Genomic DNA, 19,979 nt, shown 5'->3' on the forward strand with positions numbered 1-19,979 from the left:
AGTGGGTTGCAACTGATTCTCTTTGTTGTTTTAAATAAAATTCTTTTATTTACTCACTTATTTATTTTTTTACTAACTTACTTATTGGTTTTTTGAGATAGGGTTTCTCTGTGTAACAGCCCTGGCTGCCCTGGAACTCACTCTGTAGACCAGGCTGACCTTGAACTTACAGATATCTGCCTTCCTCTGCCTCCCAAGAGCTAGAATTAAAGGTGTGTGCCACCACTGCCCAGCTCTTTTCTTTCTTTTTTTAATATTTTATTTATTTATTATGTATACAATATTTTGTCTGTGTGTATGCCTGCAGGGTACCAGACCTCATTACAGATGGTTGAGAACCACCATGTGGTTGCTGGGAATTGAACTCAGGACCTTTGGAAAAACAGGCAATGCTCTTAACCTCTGAGCCATCTCTCCAGCCCAGCTCTTTTCTTTTTTAAAGGTAAGTGTTTTAGTTAGGGTTTCTATTGCTGGGAAGAGACACCACAACCATGGCAACTATTATAAAGAAAAACATTTAACTGGGTGGCTTACAGTTCAGAGGTTCAGTCCATTATCATCATGGTAGACATGGTGCTGGAGACGGAGCTGAGAGTTCTACATCTTTTTTTTTTGTTTTGTTTTTTGTTTTTTTTGTTTTTTTTTTTTGGTTTTTTCGAGACAGGGTTTCTCTGTGGTTTTGGAGTCTGTCCTGGAACTAGCTCTTGTAGACCAGGCTGGTCTCGAACTCACAGAGATCCGCCTGTCTCTGCCTCCCGAGTGCTGGGATTAAAGGCGTGCGCCACCACCGCCCGGCTGAGAGTTCTACACCTTGCAGACACCGGGAAGTGAACTGACTCACTGGGTGTGGCTTAAACATAGATGAGACCTCAAATCCCACCTCCACAGTGACATACTTCCTCTAACAAGACCATGCCTGCTCCAACAAGGCCACACCTCCTAATAGGGCAATCCCTATTCTTTCAAGCCACCACAGTAAGACCTTGCTGTAGGCCCAGATTGGCCTCAGCTTCACACAGATCTTCCTGCCTCAGCCTCCCAGGAGCTAGGATGGCAGATGTACACCACACGTAGACGAAATGCTTTTGTTCCAAACCTTTAGAGAACATGCCATAATTACTGCTTCATGGGAGATGAGGGGATAGAGTTCATGTGGCTGAGGATAGCCTTTACCTCCTGACCCTCCTACCTCTGCCTCTGGATCTTTGGGGTTACAGGCATGTAATATGCAATGCTGGGACTTAAATCAAGGGCTTCAGGCAACCTAAGCATGCCCTCTCTACCCACTGAGCCACATGCCCAATCCAAATTCTTCTCTTCATAAAATGAAGGGGAGAAAATGTGACTGACGGTTCTGCTGTCTACCATTCTGCTCTGGTACTTTGTCTCATACCCAAGACTCGGTTTTTCTGGACACCATTAAGCTGATTTCTGAAAAGGGAGCATACTGTGAACAGACCCTGATGCACTCATGAGATGCTGTGGGATAATGCTCTTGTACACTGTAAAGATTTGTCACTTGTATTGGTTTAATAAAACACTGATTGGCCAGTAGCCAGGCAGGAACTTTAGGCAGGGCGACCAGACTAGGAGAATTCTGGGAAGAGGAAAGGCAGAGAGACGCAGTCACCAGCCAGACACAGAGGAAGCAAGATGAGAATGCCTTACTGAGAAAAGGTACCAAGCCACATGACTAAACATAGACAAGAATTATGAGTTAATTTAAGTTGTAAGAGCTAGTTAATAATAGACCTGAGTTAATAAGCCAAAAAGTTTATAATTACACCTTTAATCCCAGCACTCGGGAGGCAGAGGCAGGTGGATCTCTGGGAGTTCGAGGCCATCCTGGTGTACAGAGCTAGTTCCAGGACAGGCTCCAAAGCTACAGAGAAACCCTGTCTCAAAAAACCAAAAAAAAAAAAAAAAAAAAAAAAAAAAGTTTATAATTAATATAATCCTCTGTGTGTTTCTTTTGGACTGAAAGGCTGCGGAACTGGGCAGGACAAAACTTTCTATCTACAGAGGAGATGTGTGAAGCACTTACCGAGCAGGTGTGGGACCCGAACTTGGATCCCCGGAAGCCACAGCACATCTCTAACCCAGCACTGGGGCAGCAAGACAGGAAACTCCACAGAAACTTGCGGACGAGCTACAGCCTAGGACAGGAGATCATTTCTCAAACAAGATGAACAGCAAGAACAGACACTGGGAGTTGTCTCTGCTCACATGCACATGCCACAGGGAGAGTGCCCTCACACACACACAGGGAGAGTGCCCCCCACACACAGGGAGAGTGCCCCCCACACACAGGGAGAGTGCCCCCACACACACACAGGGAGAGTAGACCCCCCCCTACACACACACAAGGAGAGTGGATCCTCCCACATACACCCAGAGTGGACACACACACACAGGGAGAGTGGACCTCACACACACACACACACACACAGAGTGGACCCCCACACACACATACACAGGGAGAGTGGCACCCTACACACACACACACAGGGAGAGTGCCCACACACACACAGGGAGAGTGCCCCCCCACACACACACAGGGAGAGTGCCCCCCCCACACACACACAGGGAGAGTGCCCCCACACACACACAGGGAGAGTGCCCCCACACACACAGGGAGAGTGCCCCCACACACACACAGGGAGAGTAGACCCCCCCTACACACACAAGGAGAGTGGATCCTCCCACATACACCCAGAGTGGACACACACACACAGGGAGAGTGGACCTCACACACACACACACACACACACACACACACACAGAGTGGACCCCCACACACACATACACAGGGAGAGTGGCACCCTACACACACACACACAGGGAGAGTGCCCACACACACACAGGGAGAGTGCCCCCCACACACACACACAGGGAGAGTGCCCCCACACACACAGGGAGAGTGCCCCCACACACACACAGGGAGAGTAGACCCCCCCCTACACACACACAAGGAGAGTGGATCCTCCCACATACACCCAGAGTGGACACACACACACAGGGAGAGTGGACCTCACACACACACAGGGAGAGTGCCCTCATACACACAGAGAGAGTGCCCCCACACACACAGGGAGAGTGGAACCCTGTGCTCATGGGCACACATACACACTAAGGGAGGGAGGGAGGAGGAAGGGAGGGAAAAGAAACATGATTTGGATTGAGAATGTAACTAATTGGTATAAATTTCTTTTTCTTTTAGTCCCCCTTGCTTTTTCAAGACAGGCTTTCTCTGTAATCTGGCTATTCTGGAACTCACTCTGAAGACTCAGAAATCCTCCTGCCTCTGCTTCCTGAATTTTAGGATTCTTTACATGGCACTGCCCGGTGCTGTGTTACATATATTATTCTGTGTCTTAAAAAAACAATTCAGGCTGGGCGGTGGTGGCACACACTTTTAATCCCAGCACTAGGGAGGCAAAGACAGGTGGATCTCTATGAATTTAAGGTCAGCCTGGTCTACAGAGTGAGTTCCAGGACAGCCAGGACTACACAGAGAAAACCTGTCTTGAAAAATCAAAACCAAACCAAAACAAAACAAAAACCCCAAACAAACTAAAACCAACTTATATTCTGAATCTCTTTCCCATGACTACATAGAAGCTCATTAATTCATGCTCTCTCTCTTTCTTTCTCCCTCCCTATCTTCCTCTCCCTTCCACTCTCTTTCTTACTGGTCTGGGGGGGGGGTGAAACCTATTCTCTACCACTGTGCTATCTCACCAGCTTCATACTGTATCAACCAAACTGAGCACGGCCACCACTTTCATCATTTTTGAGAAGATGGCAACTTTCCTGAAGCCTAGAATCCTGGATACCGGGCAAGGCCCCCTTGTATTGTAGGTCTGCTATGGGAGTTCTTTCTGTACTCTGGGGTGTGGTACAGGATGAATCATAGAACCGTGTCTCACTGGTTGGTTGGTAGGTTGGTTGAGGCAGAGTTCTCCTGTAGCTGAGGCTAGCCTTGAATTCTTACTTCTACCCCCAAGCACTGAGATAGCTGGTACAAACCATAGCACCACCTTTTGTTTTTTTTTTGTTTGTTTGTTTTGTTTTGGTTTGGTTTGGTTTGGTTTTTTGAGACAGGGTTTCTCTGTTTTACAGAACTAGCTCTTAGCCGGGCGATGGTGGCACATGCCTTTAATCCCAGCACAGAGGCAGGTGGATCTCTGTGAGTTCGAGACCAGCCTGGTCTACAGAGCTAGTTCCAGGACAGGCTCCAAAGCCACAGAGAAACCCTGTCTCGAAAAACCAAAAAAAAAAAAAAAAAAAAAGAACTAGCTCTTATAGACCAGGCTGGCTTTGAGCTCACAGAGATCCACCTGCCTTTGCCTCCCAAGTGCTGAAATTAAAGGCGTGCAGCACCACTGCTCTGTTTGAATAGGTTGTTAAAGGTGGTGCTGTGACCAGGCAGGGTGGTGCAAAGAAACCCTGACTCAAAATAAAAAATTGCTTCTGGAACCTACCCCTTAGCACAGGGGTAGAGCAGCGATGGTCACATCCAACCACCACTAATGTCCAGCAGAGCCCAACTAGAGCATGAGGAAGGGACGGGGGGCTCCCAAGGCTAAGTTCTGAGAGTGCCCTCCCTAGGCTCTGCCCAAAGAGGGATGAGCACCTTGTAGCATATCTAGACCATGACTGAGAACCAACACATTTCTGGAAGTAAAGGCGGAGGGGAGGAGAGATACAGGCACCAGCTGTGCCCGACACCTGCCACTCCAGCCTTCTGAACCCAAGGCTGCTTGTGACATGCTTGCTGAATTTGGGAAAGGCTGGCCTTATGCCTAGGATAGAAGCCAGGCCAGGTTCCAGCAACAGGGGGTTGAGCTGGTCACAGTAAACAAAGGACAAGATGTTCCTGTGATCCAGTCCAGCATAATAGTGGGTGACCTTCTCCCTCATGGAACCTTCTCTGGTAGAGAGTCACCGAGGAGGGGCAGGAGTAAGGGAGTGAGACCACCTATTCTGCCTCCACAACTGCCCCAAATGCAGAGATTGAACAATGGAGAAATGATCTCTGGAGGGGCAGATAAGATTCAACTTCAGAATCAAACAGGCTAGAGTTTGGTTCTCTGTTCCCACCAGCTCGGCCACCTCCAAGATGTGTTCAGTCCATTTCTGTGTGTACGTGTGTGATGGCCTTGTGTGATATGCTGGTGTGTACATGTACGTGGGTGGTCAGAGGACAATCGTAGGTGTTGTTTCTCAGGTACTGTTCACCCTATTCCTGACCTTTGAGCTGGAACCTCTCATTGGCCTGGAACTCATCGTGTTGACTAAGCTGGTTGCCCAAGGGGGCCCCGGGGATCCTCCATCTTCCAATGCAGAGATTTAAAAAGGCACCCAACCACATACTTGTGAGTTCATGGGCTCAGTACTTTGCCAACAGAGTGCCCTCCCTGGCCCGGTCTCCCCCTTTTTGGGTGAGCAGTACTTGAGTCAGGGTCTCACTGTGTAGCCTTGATTATCTTGGAATTCACTCTGCAGACTAGGCTGGCTTGGAGGCACACAGATCCGCCTGCCTCTGCCTCCCAGGTGCTGGGATAAAAGGCGTGCGCCACCATGCCTATCATTACAACACATTTTTGAAGCGTGGGCCCTGGACTTAGAGTAAACAGTCTCATGCTCCCACTTGTCCATTGCACAGTCAAAACCTGAGCCCTCAGCCAGGCTCTCCGGTGTCAACCAGAAAAAAGAGGTTTTAGGTCCTGGTGTGGAGACAGAGTGAAGGGGGGTGTCCTAGGGACCTCGGGTAAATACCAGCTATTGTCACTTCATCTTCCTAGAAAGACCCAGAGATGTGGATGAAAGGTCCTGGGCCTTCCTCCCCCACCCCCCCAGAACTATCAGTTCTGCCTTCCCAGCATGCTAAGCGGTGCTAAGAGCCGGGGGCAGGTATAAAGCCTTAACCTCCCTTCTAATAAATACTCAGATTATAGCAAGGCCAAGCCCCACCCGCCCTCCCCAGCTCTCAAAGAAGTGTAACTGATTACAGACAGCACAAATAGAACCATACCGTGCTCCAGGTCATTAACCCCTCCATATTAACCATCACCGTGTCCCCTGACCCCTTTTCTAAGACATGGGACACTGTATGTCCCAGGATTGGCTGGCCAGCACTCACTATGTAGACCAGGCTGGTCCTGAACTGTGGGCATCCTCATGCTTGGCCTGTGGGACTCGGATTATAGACATGTGTCACCATGCCTGACTATTGTTTCCATTTTACAGAGAAAGAAACTGCGACTCCCAGGCTTGATGACTTTCACAGCAGAGCCAGGATGCAACCCCCACTACACCCCTGCCTCCAGGAACCGTGGCGCACCCTGCCCTAAATCTAATCTACATGTTTGCTTTGCAAACTGGGTTTCAACACACCCCCAACAGCCCAGCTCACTCTCTCGAATCAGATAGCCCCTGCACTAAAACTGGCCTTACTCTCAGAGCTTTCAACCTGGATGCAAAGATCACAGTCCCACCCCACATAGAGAGAATGTGCCCTTGGCTTCTTGTCCTGGCTCTGCTCTGCTGGCCAGTGATCCATAGCAACATCACTCTCCCTCTGAGGCTGGCACCACCGTCCTGTCCCTGTGAAGTCAGAACTGACTCAGAGGTTCCCAAGTCTAGAAGCTCTGAGCTAGCTCAGCTCTCCACCTCCAGGAAGGCCAGGCCAGGGGCGGTCCCTGCCTTTGCCCTGCAATAAATACACCATCCAACCTCCCCAGGCTTCTTGCCCCAGCCTTCCTGACCACTATCAACCATGGTAAGTGTGTCTGGGTCATGTGGGTAGCCATGAGTGCCGACCCACGGTGACTCAAGAAGTCCCAGCCATCACCTCTCATTGTGCCTTTCCTCTCCCCTCTAGACGACCTATACCAACAAAGGACCAAAGGTAAGCCAGAAGAGAGATGCGGGGCCCTTGGCCGAGGAAGGGAAAGAAGAAGGTGTCAAAGTGGAGGAGGAGGATGCCCACGGGTGTGTGACATCAGCCTGAGTCCCCATCCCCTCCAGCTGACCGAGCTGGACTCAATGTCGGCTTCCTGAAGAACTCCCTCCATAAATGCCTGTCGGTCTCTTGAACCTGTTCAGATTTGTTTTGTTTTGTTTTTCGAGACACGGTTTCTCTGTGGCTTTGGAGCCTGTCCTGGAACTAGCTCTTGTAGACCAGGCTGTCCTCAAACTCACAGAGATCCGTTTGCCTCTGCCTCCCAAGTGCTGGGATTAAAGGTGGGTGCCACCACCGCCTGGCTTACCTGTTCAGATTTTTTCTGTGGTCTCCCTGACACCCATGCCGTTCCCATATGAGCTCATTTCCTTCTGAGAACCCTGGGCAGGCCTCCTGTGGGGGACCCCCAATTCTAAACTCTCAAGGAGCTCAAATCCTCTAGCATGAGATATCTTTGGAGGCTAGACAAAGATGCGGGGGGGGGTGACATTCTCCTAGGTTTGGGGACTGAGACTGGAGAAAGGAGGCAAAGACAAACTCCATCCTGGGATCTAACCTCCTTTTTCTTCCTTCCTGTAGCCCGAGCGAGGCCGGTTCCTCCATTTCCACTCTGTGACCTTCTGGGTTGGCAATGCCAAACAGGTAGAAAGGCTGGAGGGGGCAGGGGACAGGTCAGAGGCCTCCTTTAGGGGGCTGGCCCCAGCTGCAGCTAGGATTGGCTACTGTGAGGGGAGGATCCAGGCCAGGCTTGAACTGGCCCTTTGGATTCTCATTACACAATCAGATTCACAGACCCCAGCAGGGACCTTTCAGAGGGAGGGGAGGGTTGCTGCTCTTCCTAGGAGGGTCTCCAAATGAGGAACAAGAAGGCAGGCAGAAGACTGGGGCTCCCTTCTAGGGATCTCCGGGTTGGTCCCCACGCCCCTCTGAACCCCTTACCACTGTGCCACCCAGGCTGCCTCCTTCTACTGCAACAAGATGGGCTTTGAGCCGTTGGCCTACAGGGGCCTGGAGACGGGTTCCCGGGAGGTGGTCAGCCACGTCATCAAGCAAGGAAAAGTGAGTACGCACCCAGGTGTCCTGGCGTGGAGGGCTCCAGTGTGTCCTGCATGGGGTACCCTGTCGTTTCAGGACACACACCCAGCTGGTTCCAAGATGCATGGCAAAGCTGCTACTGACCCATGCCCTGGGCAGCGGGATCTCCCTGGCGTCATGGCTTCCTCAAACTAGTCTAGCACTGGACCCATAGAAGCCCTAGAAACCCAGGATGTCAGAGAAGAGACTTTAAATGGGCTCTGATCCATGAGATCCCTGGAGTTCTATAGGCTCTGACTGAGGACCCAGCACAAGGCTACCACAGGGGAAAACCCCCAGCTCTGAGGACCAGGAGGGACCGGAGGCAACAAGGGGCAGGAACACATGCTCCAGGGACCCTGTATGGTGGAGCCTTGTGTCTCACCAGGGGTGCCATTGAGTAGGCAGGGAAGGTGGAGGGCAAGCACCTTGCCCTCTCCTGGCCACCAATCCCATCCCCTTGTCCACTTTTTAGATCGTGTTTGTTCTCTGTTCCGCTCTCAACCCCTGGAACAAAGGTGAGGGGCATCACAGCGGGTGGCAGTGTGACTCTGACAGTTGATCAGGGCACGGGTTGGGGCAGGGTGAGACTGGAGCCCAGAAGGCCGGGGCGGGATGGGGGCTCGGAACGCCACTGCCTGTATTCTCCTGCTGGCCGCAGAGATGGGTGACCACCTGGTGAAGCACGGTGATGGGGTGAAGGACATCGCATTCGAGGTGGAGGACTGTGAGCACATCGTGCAGGTGAGAAGCCGCTGGATGGACAGAGCAAGCCTCTGCCACTAGGACCCCACCAGTCAGGCCGGACGCTAGTTCCAGCGACATACACCCCATCCTTGACTGCGTCTGCTCTCTGTGCAAATCTCGTGTCCAGTTCTCCAAAGTGGGGATAATCAAAGCCTTGCTGAAAGGTTGGAAAGAAAATGAATTAAAATGATCATGTCTGGACCATAACATTCTCAAGAGGCAGTCTAGAGCCAGCCATGGTGATGCCCACCCTGAGCCTCGGAGGGAAGATCCGGAGTCCAGAGTTATCCTCAGCTACACAGAGAGTTTGAGGATAGCCTAGGCTACACGAGGCCCTCCTTCAGAAGGTCTCCTTGTTCATTGGTTGGGCTCCGTAGTAGAGCGCTTGCCCTGATAAGCATCCCTAGCAAGGCACTGAACAGAAGAAAATGGGAACTGAGAGGGTTAGTGCGCGGCTGTGCAGTTTTGAGTGCGTGACATAACTTCTCTGTGCTTCTTTCCTCGGAATGGAGATGGCAATCCCATCTCATGTGATTGTCAAATTAACCCCAGAGCAGTGCCTGGCCTGTGATAGGAACACTTCTTGCAGTGAGTGAGCTCCCTCTGGGAAAATGTGTGAGCCTGGTGGGGCAGTGGGCACTGGGTCTGATATGCTAAGTGCCCAATGAAAGAGCAGTTTGTCTGTTTCTATATGACCACTCCTCTTCTAGGAGGGGAAACTGAGGACTGGAGAGATAGCAGGTTCAAAAGTAGTTGGTAAAGGCAGGGCCAACAGGCACTCTCACTTGCATTGTCTCCTATAAGCATAGCTTCGAACCTGGACCTGTTTCTCTACCTGCCAGATGGGCATGAAGCATGGTCCCAGAGAATCCAGCTGAAGGTAGCTAGCTAGGTGCCCTGCTGTGTCAGAACCATACAGAAGCTCACAGCAGGAGCCCTGCAAAATGTCTCTGGGAGGCTTCAGCCCTCACCCAATTTGGTCTCCCAATTTGGTCTCCCATATAGAAAGCTCGGGAACGGGGAGCCAAAATTGTGAGGGAGCCCTGGGTGGAGGAAGACAAGTTCGGGAAGGTGAAGTTCGCTGTGCTACAGACGGTGAGTGAACTCTGCTGGCCTACTCCCACGGAGACACCACGACACCACCACTCCCCAACTCGTCCATTACACCACCCTATCCACGAGCCTCAGAGTATAGCCTTTCCCAAGACTGACATCTGAAAAGCATGACCAGTGTTCAGAGGCTGCTGGGAGCTGCCAGGCATCCTCCCCAGTGGGAAGCAACAGCTTGGGGGGTATAAGCTTCAGCAGAGGTGGGGGGCATTAAAAAGGGGTGGGCAGTGGCATTTGAGCAAACCTCCCCCCCCCTTTTTTTTTTTTTTTTTTGCTTTTTCGAGACAGGGTTTCTCTGTGGTTTTGGAGCCTGTCCTGGAACTAGCTCTGTAGACCAGGCTGGTCTCAAACTCACAGAGATCCGCCTGCCTCTGCCTCCCGAGTGCTGGGATTAAAGGCGTGCGCCACCACCGCCCGGCTCAAACCTCCCCTTCTGTGGCACTGCTGAAATGACCAAGTACTGAAGCGGGAACTCACATGTGACCTGGGCACATACTGAGCCTCCTCGTGCCTCAGTCTCTCTACCTACAACCCCTCCCCTGTCAGGAAAGCACCCAGGAGGACAATGCCCAGAACAGGGGTCACTCTCTACAGGGATGGTGAGCCTGCGCGGCACTCCTGTTACCTGGAGACCGGGGCAGCCACCAGTCCCTCTTCCTGTAATCTCAGCCTCTGGGGGTCTGAGGCAGGAGGATCACAAATTCCAGGTGCTTAGGCTCAAATCCAGCCTGCGCAACTCAGTGAGACGCTGTCTCAAGATCTAAAAAGTAGAAAGAGAGCTGTGGAAATGAGATGGCATGGTGGGTGCTGGGCAGAAACATGAGGATGTGGGTTCAGATCTCCAGCACCCATAGAAAAACATGAGGACGTGGGTGATCTCCAGCACCTATATAAAAAGCCATGTGCAGTAGGGGCTGGGGCATAGCTTCGTGGTTGAGCGCTTGCCTGGCACATGTAAGGACCTAGGTTCAATCCCCACCCCTGGGGGTAGGGACAGAGCCAGCATACCTGTTAGGCCAGCATTAGGAGGTTAGGGGTAGACACAGGAAAATCCCCGGAACTAAGTGGAACTACCTAGACTCAATCTCAAACATAAATAAAGCCTGAATCCCCAGACCACAGTTTCTGGACCTACAGGCAGACTGAAGACATTACCAAACAAATGGCAAAGTAGCCATGCATTCCAGAAAGGACTGCCCACTGAGGCAGGGTCAGATTCCTGGTGGAACCCAGAGATCTGCTGGTGCCTTGAAAACACCGGACCTTGATAGAGCTGGCGGGTAGAGGCTTCTCCCTGACTCCAGCTGCTTCCCACCCCCAGTATGGAGATACCACACACACCCTGGTGGAGAAGATCAACTACACTGGCCGTTTCTTACCTGGATTCGAGGCCCCAGTGTACAAGGACACCCTCCTTCCAAAACTGTGAGTGCCCCTTGGTGTAGGAGTGGCAGAAAGAGACGCCCCCTTTCCACTCTGGTGGAATCTGAAGGTGGCACAGGCACCGAGCGGTGGTATAGCAGGTGAAGGCCTAGGCCCCGGCCAGACTTCCTGGCTCACATCCCAGCTCCACTTCCAGCAGATGAACCTCGTGCAGGAGGCTCCACTTTACACCTCTGCTTCTTCATCATAAGATGGGATGGGGAGAGCCGGGCGGTGGTGGTGCAGGCCCTTAATCCAGCACTCGAGAGGCAGAGGCAGGCGGATCTCCATGAGTTCGAGGCCAGTCTGGTCTATAGAGTGAGTTCCAGGACAGTCAATGGGGCTGTTAAGAGCTGTCGGGTTAACTGTGCCTAGTGCACAGCAGAGTCTGCTACATAAATGTGAGCTACTAGGGTTGGGGAAAGGTTCGCGGCAATGGAAAGGATTTGGGGGGCTAGTTTTCCCACCTCCTAACCCCTTCTCTCTTCTAGGCCCAGATGCAACCTCGAGGTCATCGACCATATTGTAGGCAACCAACCCGACCAGGAAATGGTATCTGCCTCAGAATGGTGAGTCCCCAGCCTCGAACCCACAGAGATCCGCCTGCCTCTGCCTCCCAGTGCTGGGATTAAAGGCGTGCGCCACCACTTCCTGGCTATTTATTTATTTTTTACGTGTGCTTGTGTGTGGGGACACACACATCCTGCAGCACGTGTTTAGAGGCCAAAGAACAGTAGGCAAGAGCTGACTCTGTTTCCCCCACCCGGGTCCCATGATGGAACCCATCAGGATTGGCGGCAAGTGCTTTTCCTGCTGAGCGCCCCCACTGGCCCCCATTGCCCCAGTTCTCTAAGTGAAGTAGAAAATAGGGTACAGGCAATGGAAGGCAACTGAGGTTGCCGATTCGTGCATTCGGTGTAAACTCTCACCTTCATCGAGGAGTGTCACTACCTACCTGAGTGTGTTTATGTATCATTATTTATTATTATTGCACAAGGTCACAGCAGGGCGTGCAGACCTGCACGTGAGGAAGATAAAGCCAAACCCACTTACTTATATGTATTTTTTGGTTCTTTGAGACAAGGTCTCTCTATATCCCTGGCCGTCCTAGAACTCACTCTGTAGACCAGGCTGGCCTCAAACTCAGGGATCCACCTGCCTCTGCCTCCTGAGTGCTGGGATTAAAGGCGTGAGCCACCCGACAACATTATCATATTTAACCGGGAACATTAACATGGCCAAGCTGAGGTAGCTACAAAAGCACTCTACCACAGTAGCGGGCTGTTTTGGACCACCAGCCCCTAAATCATGACTCAGAGATTTATTATTAACTATGAAAGCTTGGCTTTAGCTTAGGCTCTCTTCTTGCCTAGCTATAGGCCATTCAGCTCTTTATTAAACCAATCACGGTGACACATCTTCACACAGTGTAAAGGAATATTCCACAACACACCGCTAAGCTACAGCCCAGCCCTTTAAGGGTCCCGGCTCCGCAAAACCTCACAGCGGCAATTAAATGAGTTTGGTCAGCATATCCAAGCCGTAGGTTTGCATCAGCATCACCCTCCTCTAGATGAGAAGTAAGCTCGTGACCCTCGGTTGGGAGCATCAGCTACGAGACCCTTTCCTTTGTCCTGGAAGAATGGCCAAGGTGTCACCGAGCGCTCACATGCTCAGTGGGAGGACGAGACAACTATAAGTGGATCTGGTCAGGCACTCAGGGGCGTGTCCCTGGCCACTCTGCAGGTATCTGAAAAACCTCCAGTTCCACCGCTTCTGGTCCGTGGATGACACGCAGGTGCACACGGAATACAGCTCTCTGCGCTCCATCGTGGTGGCCAACTACGAGGAGTCCATCAAGATGCCCATTAACGAACCAGCGCCGGGCAAGAAGAAGTCACAGATCCAGGTGGGGAAAGAACAGGGAAGGAGGCTTGAGGGCTCTTACGGGGCGCAGATCTGAGTGACCGACAAACGGCAACGGTCTCCTCCCTTCTTCCTCTTCTTCAGGAATATGTGGACTACAATGGGGGTGCCGGGGTCCAACACATCGCTCTCAAGACGGACGACATCATCACAGCGGTTAGAACCCTGTTCCTGGCCCATGTGCCCTCTCTATCCGCTGCTGGGACGGTCTCTGCCAAGTAGAGTAGGAGAGGGTGGTGGCAGTCCCTCTGGGAGGATGACAGGGCTTTCCTTCCAGATCATGTAACTCACAGAGTTACCCCTGCCCACTGTGATGGAAGAGTTGGTTCTGCAGAAAAATCCAGTCCCAAGTATAAGAAAGCCTGGGATCCAGCCCCAGCTCTCCTGGTACTTTGCTGTGTGCCCAAGGGGATCCAGTGCCCTCTCTGGGCTTCAGTGTGCCTCAGTCTACAAACAAGGATATTAGGCTATAAGATCACTTATTTTCTTTTATCCAAAATTAAATATATTTTGCTATGGATGCAACATTCAAGGAGGCCAGAGCCTACCTAGTCCTAAAGGAAGGACTAGTTTAGTCCTGTCCCAAAGGACAGACAACAAGTCAATGTAAGAGCTGTGGGGAAAAGCTCGGAAGTGCGAGAGAACGGAAGATAAGGCAAGGTGCATCTAAATGGGGTGATCAAGGAGGGTGCTCTAGTTAAGGTCTCGGTTGCTGTGATAGAACAACATGACCAAAGCGACTTGGGGAGTAGAGGGTTTATCCGGCTTGCACTTTGACATCACTGTCCATGACCGAAGGAAACCAGGACAGGAGCTCAAGCAGGGCAGGAACCTGGAGGCAGGAGCCGATGCAGGGGTCGTGGAGGGTGCTGCTCACTGGCTTGCTCCTCCTAGCTTGCTCAGCCTGCTTTCTTATAGAACCCAGGGCCACCAGGCCAGGGGAAGGTGTCACCATGGATGGGGCCCTCCCACATCAGTCGCTAATTAAGAAAATGTCCTACAGGCTTGCTTGCAGCCCAATCTTGTGAAGGCATTTTCTCAACTGAGGCTCCCTCCTCTCTGATGAGGAGAGAGTGTGTCGAGTTGACATAAACCCAGCCAGGACAGAGGGCCACATGGAGGAGGCAGTTGAGAAGAGACACCCCACACAGAAAGGCCCACCAAGACAAAGATGAGAAAGCCAGGAACGCTGCAGAAGCAGCAAGAAGCGTGTGGCTAGGAACGAATGAGGGAGGGAGGCAGGAAGAGGTCAGAATGGGGGCAGGTGGTAAAAGCCACGGAGGAACTTGAATTCTGACTCTGACTGTGACTTCATTGTGGGGTAAGCAGAGAAGCGACACACTTGGTTCATCTCCACCGAAATCATCCAGCTGCTTGCTGAGACAGACATAGCTTACTGCCTCAGTTTCCCTAACGTAGAAAGGCAGGCATAGAGTACACTTCTGTGAGACCAATCACTTCTGTTCTGTGCAGCTCAGACATAGGGAGGAGGTCACAGGGTATCCTAACAGAGGAGCTTGGACAGGACCCTGCCATCTTCTGCCCTGCTAGCCCCTCCTGGCTACAATAGTTGAGGTTAGGCAAACGGGCTGACCTGGACCCTGCTCTGTGACAGATTCGCCACTTGAGGGAGCGAGGCATGGAGTTCTTGGCTGTCCCGTCTTCTTACTACAAGCTGCTGCGGGAGAATCTCAAGACAGCCAAGATCCAGGTGAAGGAGAGCATGGACCTGCTAGAGGTGAGGCCTGGCCCATGCCTAGTTAGAAGAACGTGAGCCCTGAGTCCACTGGGCCACACAGGCAGTGGAAACCCAGACCAGATCCCAGCTGGGGTAAGGGAAAGGGGGTGTCAGAGACAGGAACAAGCACAAGCAGCAGAGTGAAAACAGACCCACCTGAGGCTGCTTTGCGGAGTAGCTGGGGACAGCCTCTCCAAATTGACGGCTTGGCTTGAAATCTGTATGAGAAGGTTCCGGCCACATGAAGGGCTGGGCAAAGACAGAGCAACGTGTGTGAGGGTCCTGAAGCAGGTACAACCTCCATGTGTGTGAGGGACAGAAAGAAGGCCTCGTGTGAAGTGACTGGAGGCCAGGCAGGTTGGCAGGGACCAGGTTTTTGTTTGTTTGTTTGTTTTTCCAAGACAGGATTTCTCTGTGTAGCCCTGGCTATCCTGGAACTCACTCTGTAGACCAGGCAGGCCTCAAACTCACAGAGATCCGTCTGTTTCTGCCTCTGCCTCTGAGTGCTGGGGTTAAAGGTGTGCACCGCCACTGCCCGGCTTGTTTTTATTTTTATTATTTATTTTGGTTTTTCGAAACAGGGTTTCTCTGTAGCCTTGGAGCCTGTCCTGGAACTAGCTCTGTAGACAGGCTGGCCTCAAACTCACAGAGATCTGCCTGCCTCTGCCTCCCGAGTGCTGGGATTAAAGGTGTGTGCCACCACTGCCTGGCTTTGTCCTGGAACTTTGTACACGGCTTTTGTACCCCAGGCATGTGCCACTACCCCAGGCTGGAGAGATGGCTCAGCTAGCGGTTAGGAGCATTAACAGCTCTTCCTGAGGTCCTGAGTTCAATTCCCAGGACCCACATGGTAGTTCACAACCATATATAATTGGATCTGATGTCCTCTTCTGGCATGCGGGTGTACACATACATACAGATAGAGCACCATATAGACACATAAAATAAATAAATCTTTAAAAATTATTAAAAGGGCTGGAGAGATGGCTCAGCAGTTAAGAGCATTGGCTGCTTTTCCAGAGGACCCAGGTTCAATTCCCAGCACCTTCAGGGCAGTTCACAACTGTCTATAACTCCAGTTCCAGGGATCCGACAACCTCATACAGGTATACAGGCAGGCAAAACACCAATGTGCATAAAAACTCCTTTTTAAAAGTTATTCTTTTAAAAAAAAGAATCACACAGCTGGTCCACAACTTTAATCCCAGCACTCAGGAGCCAGAGGCAGGCGGATCTCTGAGTTTGAGACCAGCCTGGTCTACAGAGTGAGTTTCAGGACAGCCAGGGATACACAGAGAAACCTTGTGTCAAAAACAAAAAACAAAACAAAACAAAAAACCCAAACCCCAAAACCAAAGAAAAGGCAAAAAGAAGAACAAAAAGATTTATTTGTTTTTATGTGCGGGTATGTGTCCGCACGTGGGTGCTTGCACACGAAGATGGCTACAGAGGTCAGAGGCACCAGACTCCTGAAGTTGGAATCACAGTGGTTGTAAGAGACCTGATGTGGGTGTTGGGAACTGAACTTGGGTTCTCTGGAAGATTGGCAAATGTTCTTAACTTCTGGGCCATCTCTCCAGCCCCACAGTCCATGCCTATGGGGTACCTGATCCTTGTCATGGCTGAATAGCAAGCATCCCACTGCGTGGATAAATCACATCGTAATTTTTTTTTGTTGTTTTTGTTTTTTTTGTTTTTCGAGACAGGGTTTCTCTGTGGTTTAGGAGCCTGTCCTGGAACTAGCTCTTGTAGACCAGGCTGGCCTCGAACTCACAGAGATCCGCCACCACCCGGCTGTAATTATTCTTTCATCAGTTGGTGGCTGTGAGTTGGTTCTATTTTTTTCGGCTATCATGGCTAAGGCTTCTGTGGACTTTGGTGCACAAGGTTCTACACGGACAGTCCCTCTCTTGTGTATATGGGAGACTAACCATCCGGCACAGGCAAATATGTTTGAGAAATTCTCTCTGTGTTATTTATCGTGGGGGGGGGGCGGGGGGCATCCATGGCACAAGCGTGGGAGCCAGTTCTCTCCTTCCATCATGTGGGTTCCGGAGACTAACCTCAGATGGTCAGGCTTGGCAGCAAGTGTTTTTACCCGCTGAGCCATTTCTGAGGCGAAAGCCGTGTTTAACGTTCTGAGAAACTCCCAGGCACTTTTCCCAAAGTGGATGCAGCATTTTAAATTTTCATCAGCAACATAGACGAGAGTCCCAGTTTCCACCGAGTGACATCTGATAGGGGCTATGGAAGAATGGAGGTGGGGGGAGGCCAGACCTCAAGCAGTTTTAAGGATCCCACAAGGATCCTACAAGGGCGGGTGGGCCTTCCTCTAAACGGAGCCCACTGTCTCCCTCCCAGGAGCTGAAAATCCTGGTAGACTTCGACGAGAAAGGCTATCTCCTTCAGATCTTCACCAAGCCCATGCAGGACCGGCCCACACTCTTCCTGGAAGTCATTCAGCGCCACAACCATCAGGTAAGGCCGCACCCAAGAAAAGCACCCGCTCCTTGCTGCTAGGTCCCCACCTCATTCTTGCCTTCCATCGCCACAGGGCTTCGGAGCAGGCAATTTCAATTCCCTGTTCAAGGCTTTCGAAGAGGAGCAAGCCCTACGGGGCAACCTCACCGACCTGGAGACCAACGGAGTGAGGTCGGGAAAGTAGGTTCGGCTCACACCCAGACCAAGGCAGACGTCGGGTGCAGCAATCTTCTGCTGGCTGAGACAACCCCAGGGTTCCACCCACATCATGACCACGCCCCTCAATTGCAAGGGTCCCTCCTTGCCTGCTCCCTCCCTGCTGAGTAAAACGACCTTCCCAGATCCAAAACTTTGTCTTGTGTCTTGTGTCGCGCTCGGCGAGAAGTAGTGGCGTCACTTCGCCGCCAGGGGGAGACCAAGACTGCTGAGCTGCCTGGGTCCTCTGTGTATGGAGCTGCAGGTGCAGGGTGCAAGAACTTTAATAAGTGGGACCCTACTGGTGGGACGAACTTGTGGAACTAGGAACAAGGGGTATACCCTATAGAGGCAAAGAGAAAATACCGTTTCAAGGAGCGATAAGTGCCACTAAGACAGTAAGGCGGGTGGTGGGGTTGAGTCCAGTGACCATCTGATCCAGGGAAGGTCCTAGAAAGAGGAAACAGTAGACAAAGTCCCGACATCGCTTTAAAACCCTTTAAAGATGAGCCCTCCTTAATGTCGTCACTCGGACCACATGAAGGGGGTCAAGGGACTTCAGGGGTGGCATCCTTCCTGAGTCATCATAGGACACCGTTCCTGGTCTGTGATGGAGTCCAATCTGAACCCCTCAGCCCTTCCCTGCACCCTGAGATGGCGGTCACTGGTACCCCAACCCCCAGTGCAGCTGCATTCTGCATGTCTTTGTTCTCCAGACAGCTGGGGAAGGGGCTAACAGTCAAAAGCTACTGATGGTTTTCTTCAAAACCCTGGGGGTGCAGCTCAGTGACAGAGAAACAAACAAAAAAACCAGAGTGGGGTGGACTTTGGTTTCTTTCTTTTTGAACACAAACCAACTTAAAATTGGACTTACTTTATTTTGAGATGGGGGGGAGTGTCTGACTACGTAGCCCAGGCTGACCTGGAACTTGCTATGCAGACCAGGCTAGCCTGTAACTCAAGTTCAGCTTGCCTCTGCCTCCACCTCCCAAAGGGTTGGGAATCAAATGTGTTTGGCACCACACCATGACAAAACGAGGCACACTTTGATCTCTGTAGGAAAGACCTGAGATGGCATTGGTGTCACAGGGGAAATTGCCATAATTTCTGTTGTGGTTTTTGTTTTTTTCCATCATAGGAAAAATCAGGGCTTCTAAGATCATGAACTGAGAAGTGGAAAGATGTTAGTGTTGGGTACGGTGGTGCACACTTGCAATCCCAACACTCCAGAGACTGAGGCAGGAGGATCAGAAGTTTGGGGACAGTCTCCATGCTATACTGAGATTCATAAAAGCAAATCAAAAACAAAAGATGTAGGAGAAAGTGAGAGGATCAGGCTGCAGCCAATGCAAAAATCCTCCCTCCCTATTTTCATGGCTCATGCAAAAAAAAAAAGAAAGAAAGAAATCCTCTGACACAGAAGGCTTGAAACCCCAGAGCTCGTGGGCCACATCTGCACAGATTTTGTCTGTATGATTTCAAACAAATGAGTCGATATTTTTGTTGTTGTTTTGAGACGGTTGTGTAGCCTGGTTGCCCGGGAACTCTCTACGTAGACCAGGCTGCTCTGTAACTCAGAAATCCAGCTGCTTCAGCTTCTTGGATGCTAGAATTGAATGCACATGCCATCATGCCCTGCTCCAGATAGTGATTTAGAAAGCGGGGCCGTTTCACACACTCCTGGGGCTTCTTCTCACAGTAGACGCCCTTGTCTTTGGTCTTGACTTGGTACTAAGTCGTGGGTACCTAACCGTATACCTAACATCCTCAGTGGGCTCAGACGGCCATAGCCACATGCCATACCAGCTACTTGCTACCTAGACTACCTTGGGCATGCTACTCCGCAGAGCCTGTCGCCCCGTCTAGTGAATGAAGGAAACACTTATCTCCTAGCCTGCTGTGACTCTTACATCAAACATTTACACAGTGGCTGCCACAGGATCATGTACATGGTTTGGTTTTGGTTTTTCCGAGACAGGGTTGGTTTGGTTTTGGTTTTTCCGAGACAGGGTTTCTCTGTGTAGCTTTGGAGTCTGTCCTGGAACTCACTCTGTAGACCAGGCTGGCCTTGAACTCACAGAGATCCACCTGCCTCTGCCTCCAAAGTGCAGGGATTAAAGGCGTGCGCCACCACTGCCTGCTTTCATGTGCGTGGTTTGTTTTTGTTTTTCAGACAGGGTCTTAGTATGTAGCCTTGAACTCAAAGTCTTCCTGACTTTCCAGTATTGGGATTACAGGCAGGAATCACCTTGCTTGGTTCTACTCCCAGGTTTGTCTTGGGTTTTTTTTACTTTATTGTGTGTGACATGCATGTGTGGA

The 19,979-nt window shown here is 51.2% G+C and overlaps 1 protein-coding gene across 1 annotated transcript; it reads left to right on the forward strand.

Moving 5' to 3' along the window:
* Positions 1-6,762: 6,762 nt before the first annotated feature.
* Positions 6,763-17,776, forward strand: Hpd (4-hydroxyphenylpyruvate dioxygenase). The gene is made up of 14 exons (XM_057765506.1): positions 6,763-6,784; positions 6,887-6,913; positions 7,547-7,609; positions 7,922-8,026; positions 8,517-8,559; positions 8,703-8,785; positions 9,794-9,883; positions 11,220-11,323; positions 11,812-11,889; positions 13,067-13,229; positions 13,331-13,402; positions 14,862-14,984; positions 17,346-17,462; positions 17,539-17,776. Exons 1-14 carry the CDS (start codon positions 6,782-6,784, stop codon positions 17,647-17,649), a joined length of 1,182 nt encoding a protein of 393 aa, XP_057621489.1. The 5' UTR covers positions 6,763-6,781; the 3' UTR covers positions 17,650-17,776.
* The last annotated feature ends 2,203 nt before the right edge of the window (positions 17,777-19,979 follow it).

The sequence above is a fragment of the Chionomys nivalis genome, chromosome 3 (genome assembly GCF_950005125.1).
Source record: "Chionomys nivalis chromosome 3, mChiNiv1.1, whole genome shotgun sequence".
Classification (NCBI taxonomy): domain Eukaryota; kingdom Metazoa; phylum Chordata; class Mammalia; order Rodentia; family Cricetidae; genus Chionomys; species Chionomys nivalis.

What these genes read in the sequence shown, in the direction of transcription:
- Hpd (XM_057765506.1), top strand. An exon ending in ACGTCATCAAGCAAGGAAAA is followed by an intron (nt 8,027 to 8,516) that starts GTGAGTACGCAC and finishes TCCACTTTTTAG; the next exon opens with ATCGTGTTTGTTCTCTGTTC. An exon ending in AGAAGAAGTCACAGATCCAG is followed by an intron (nt 13,230 to 13,330) that starts GTGGGGAAAGAA and finishes CCTCTTCTTCAG; the next exon opens with GAATATGTGGACTACAATGG.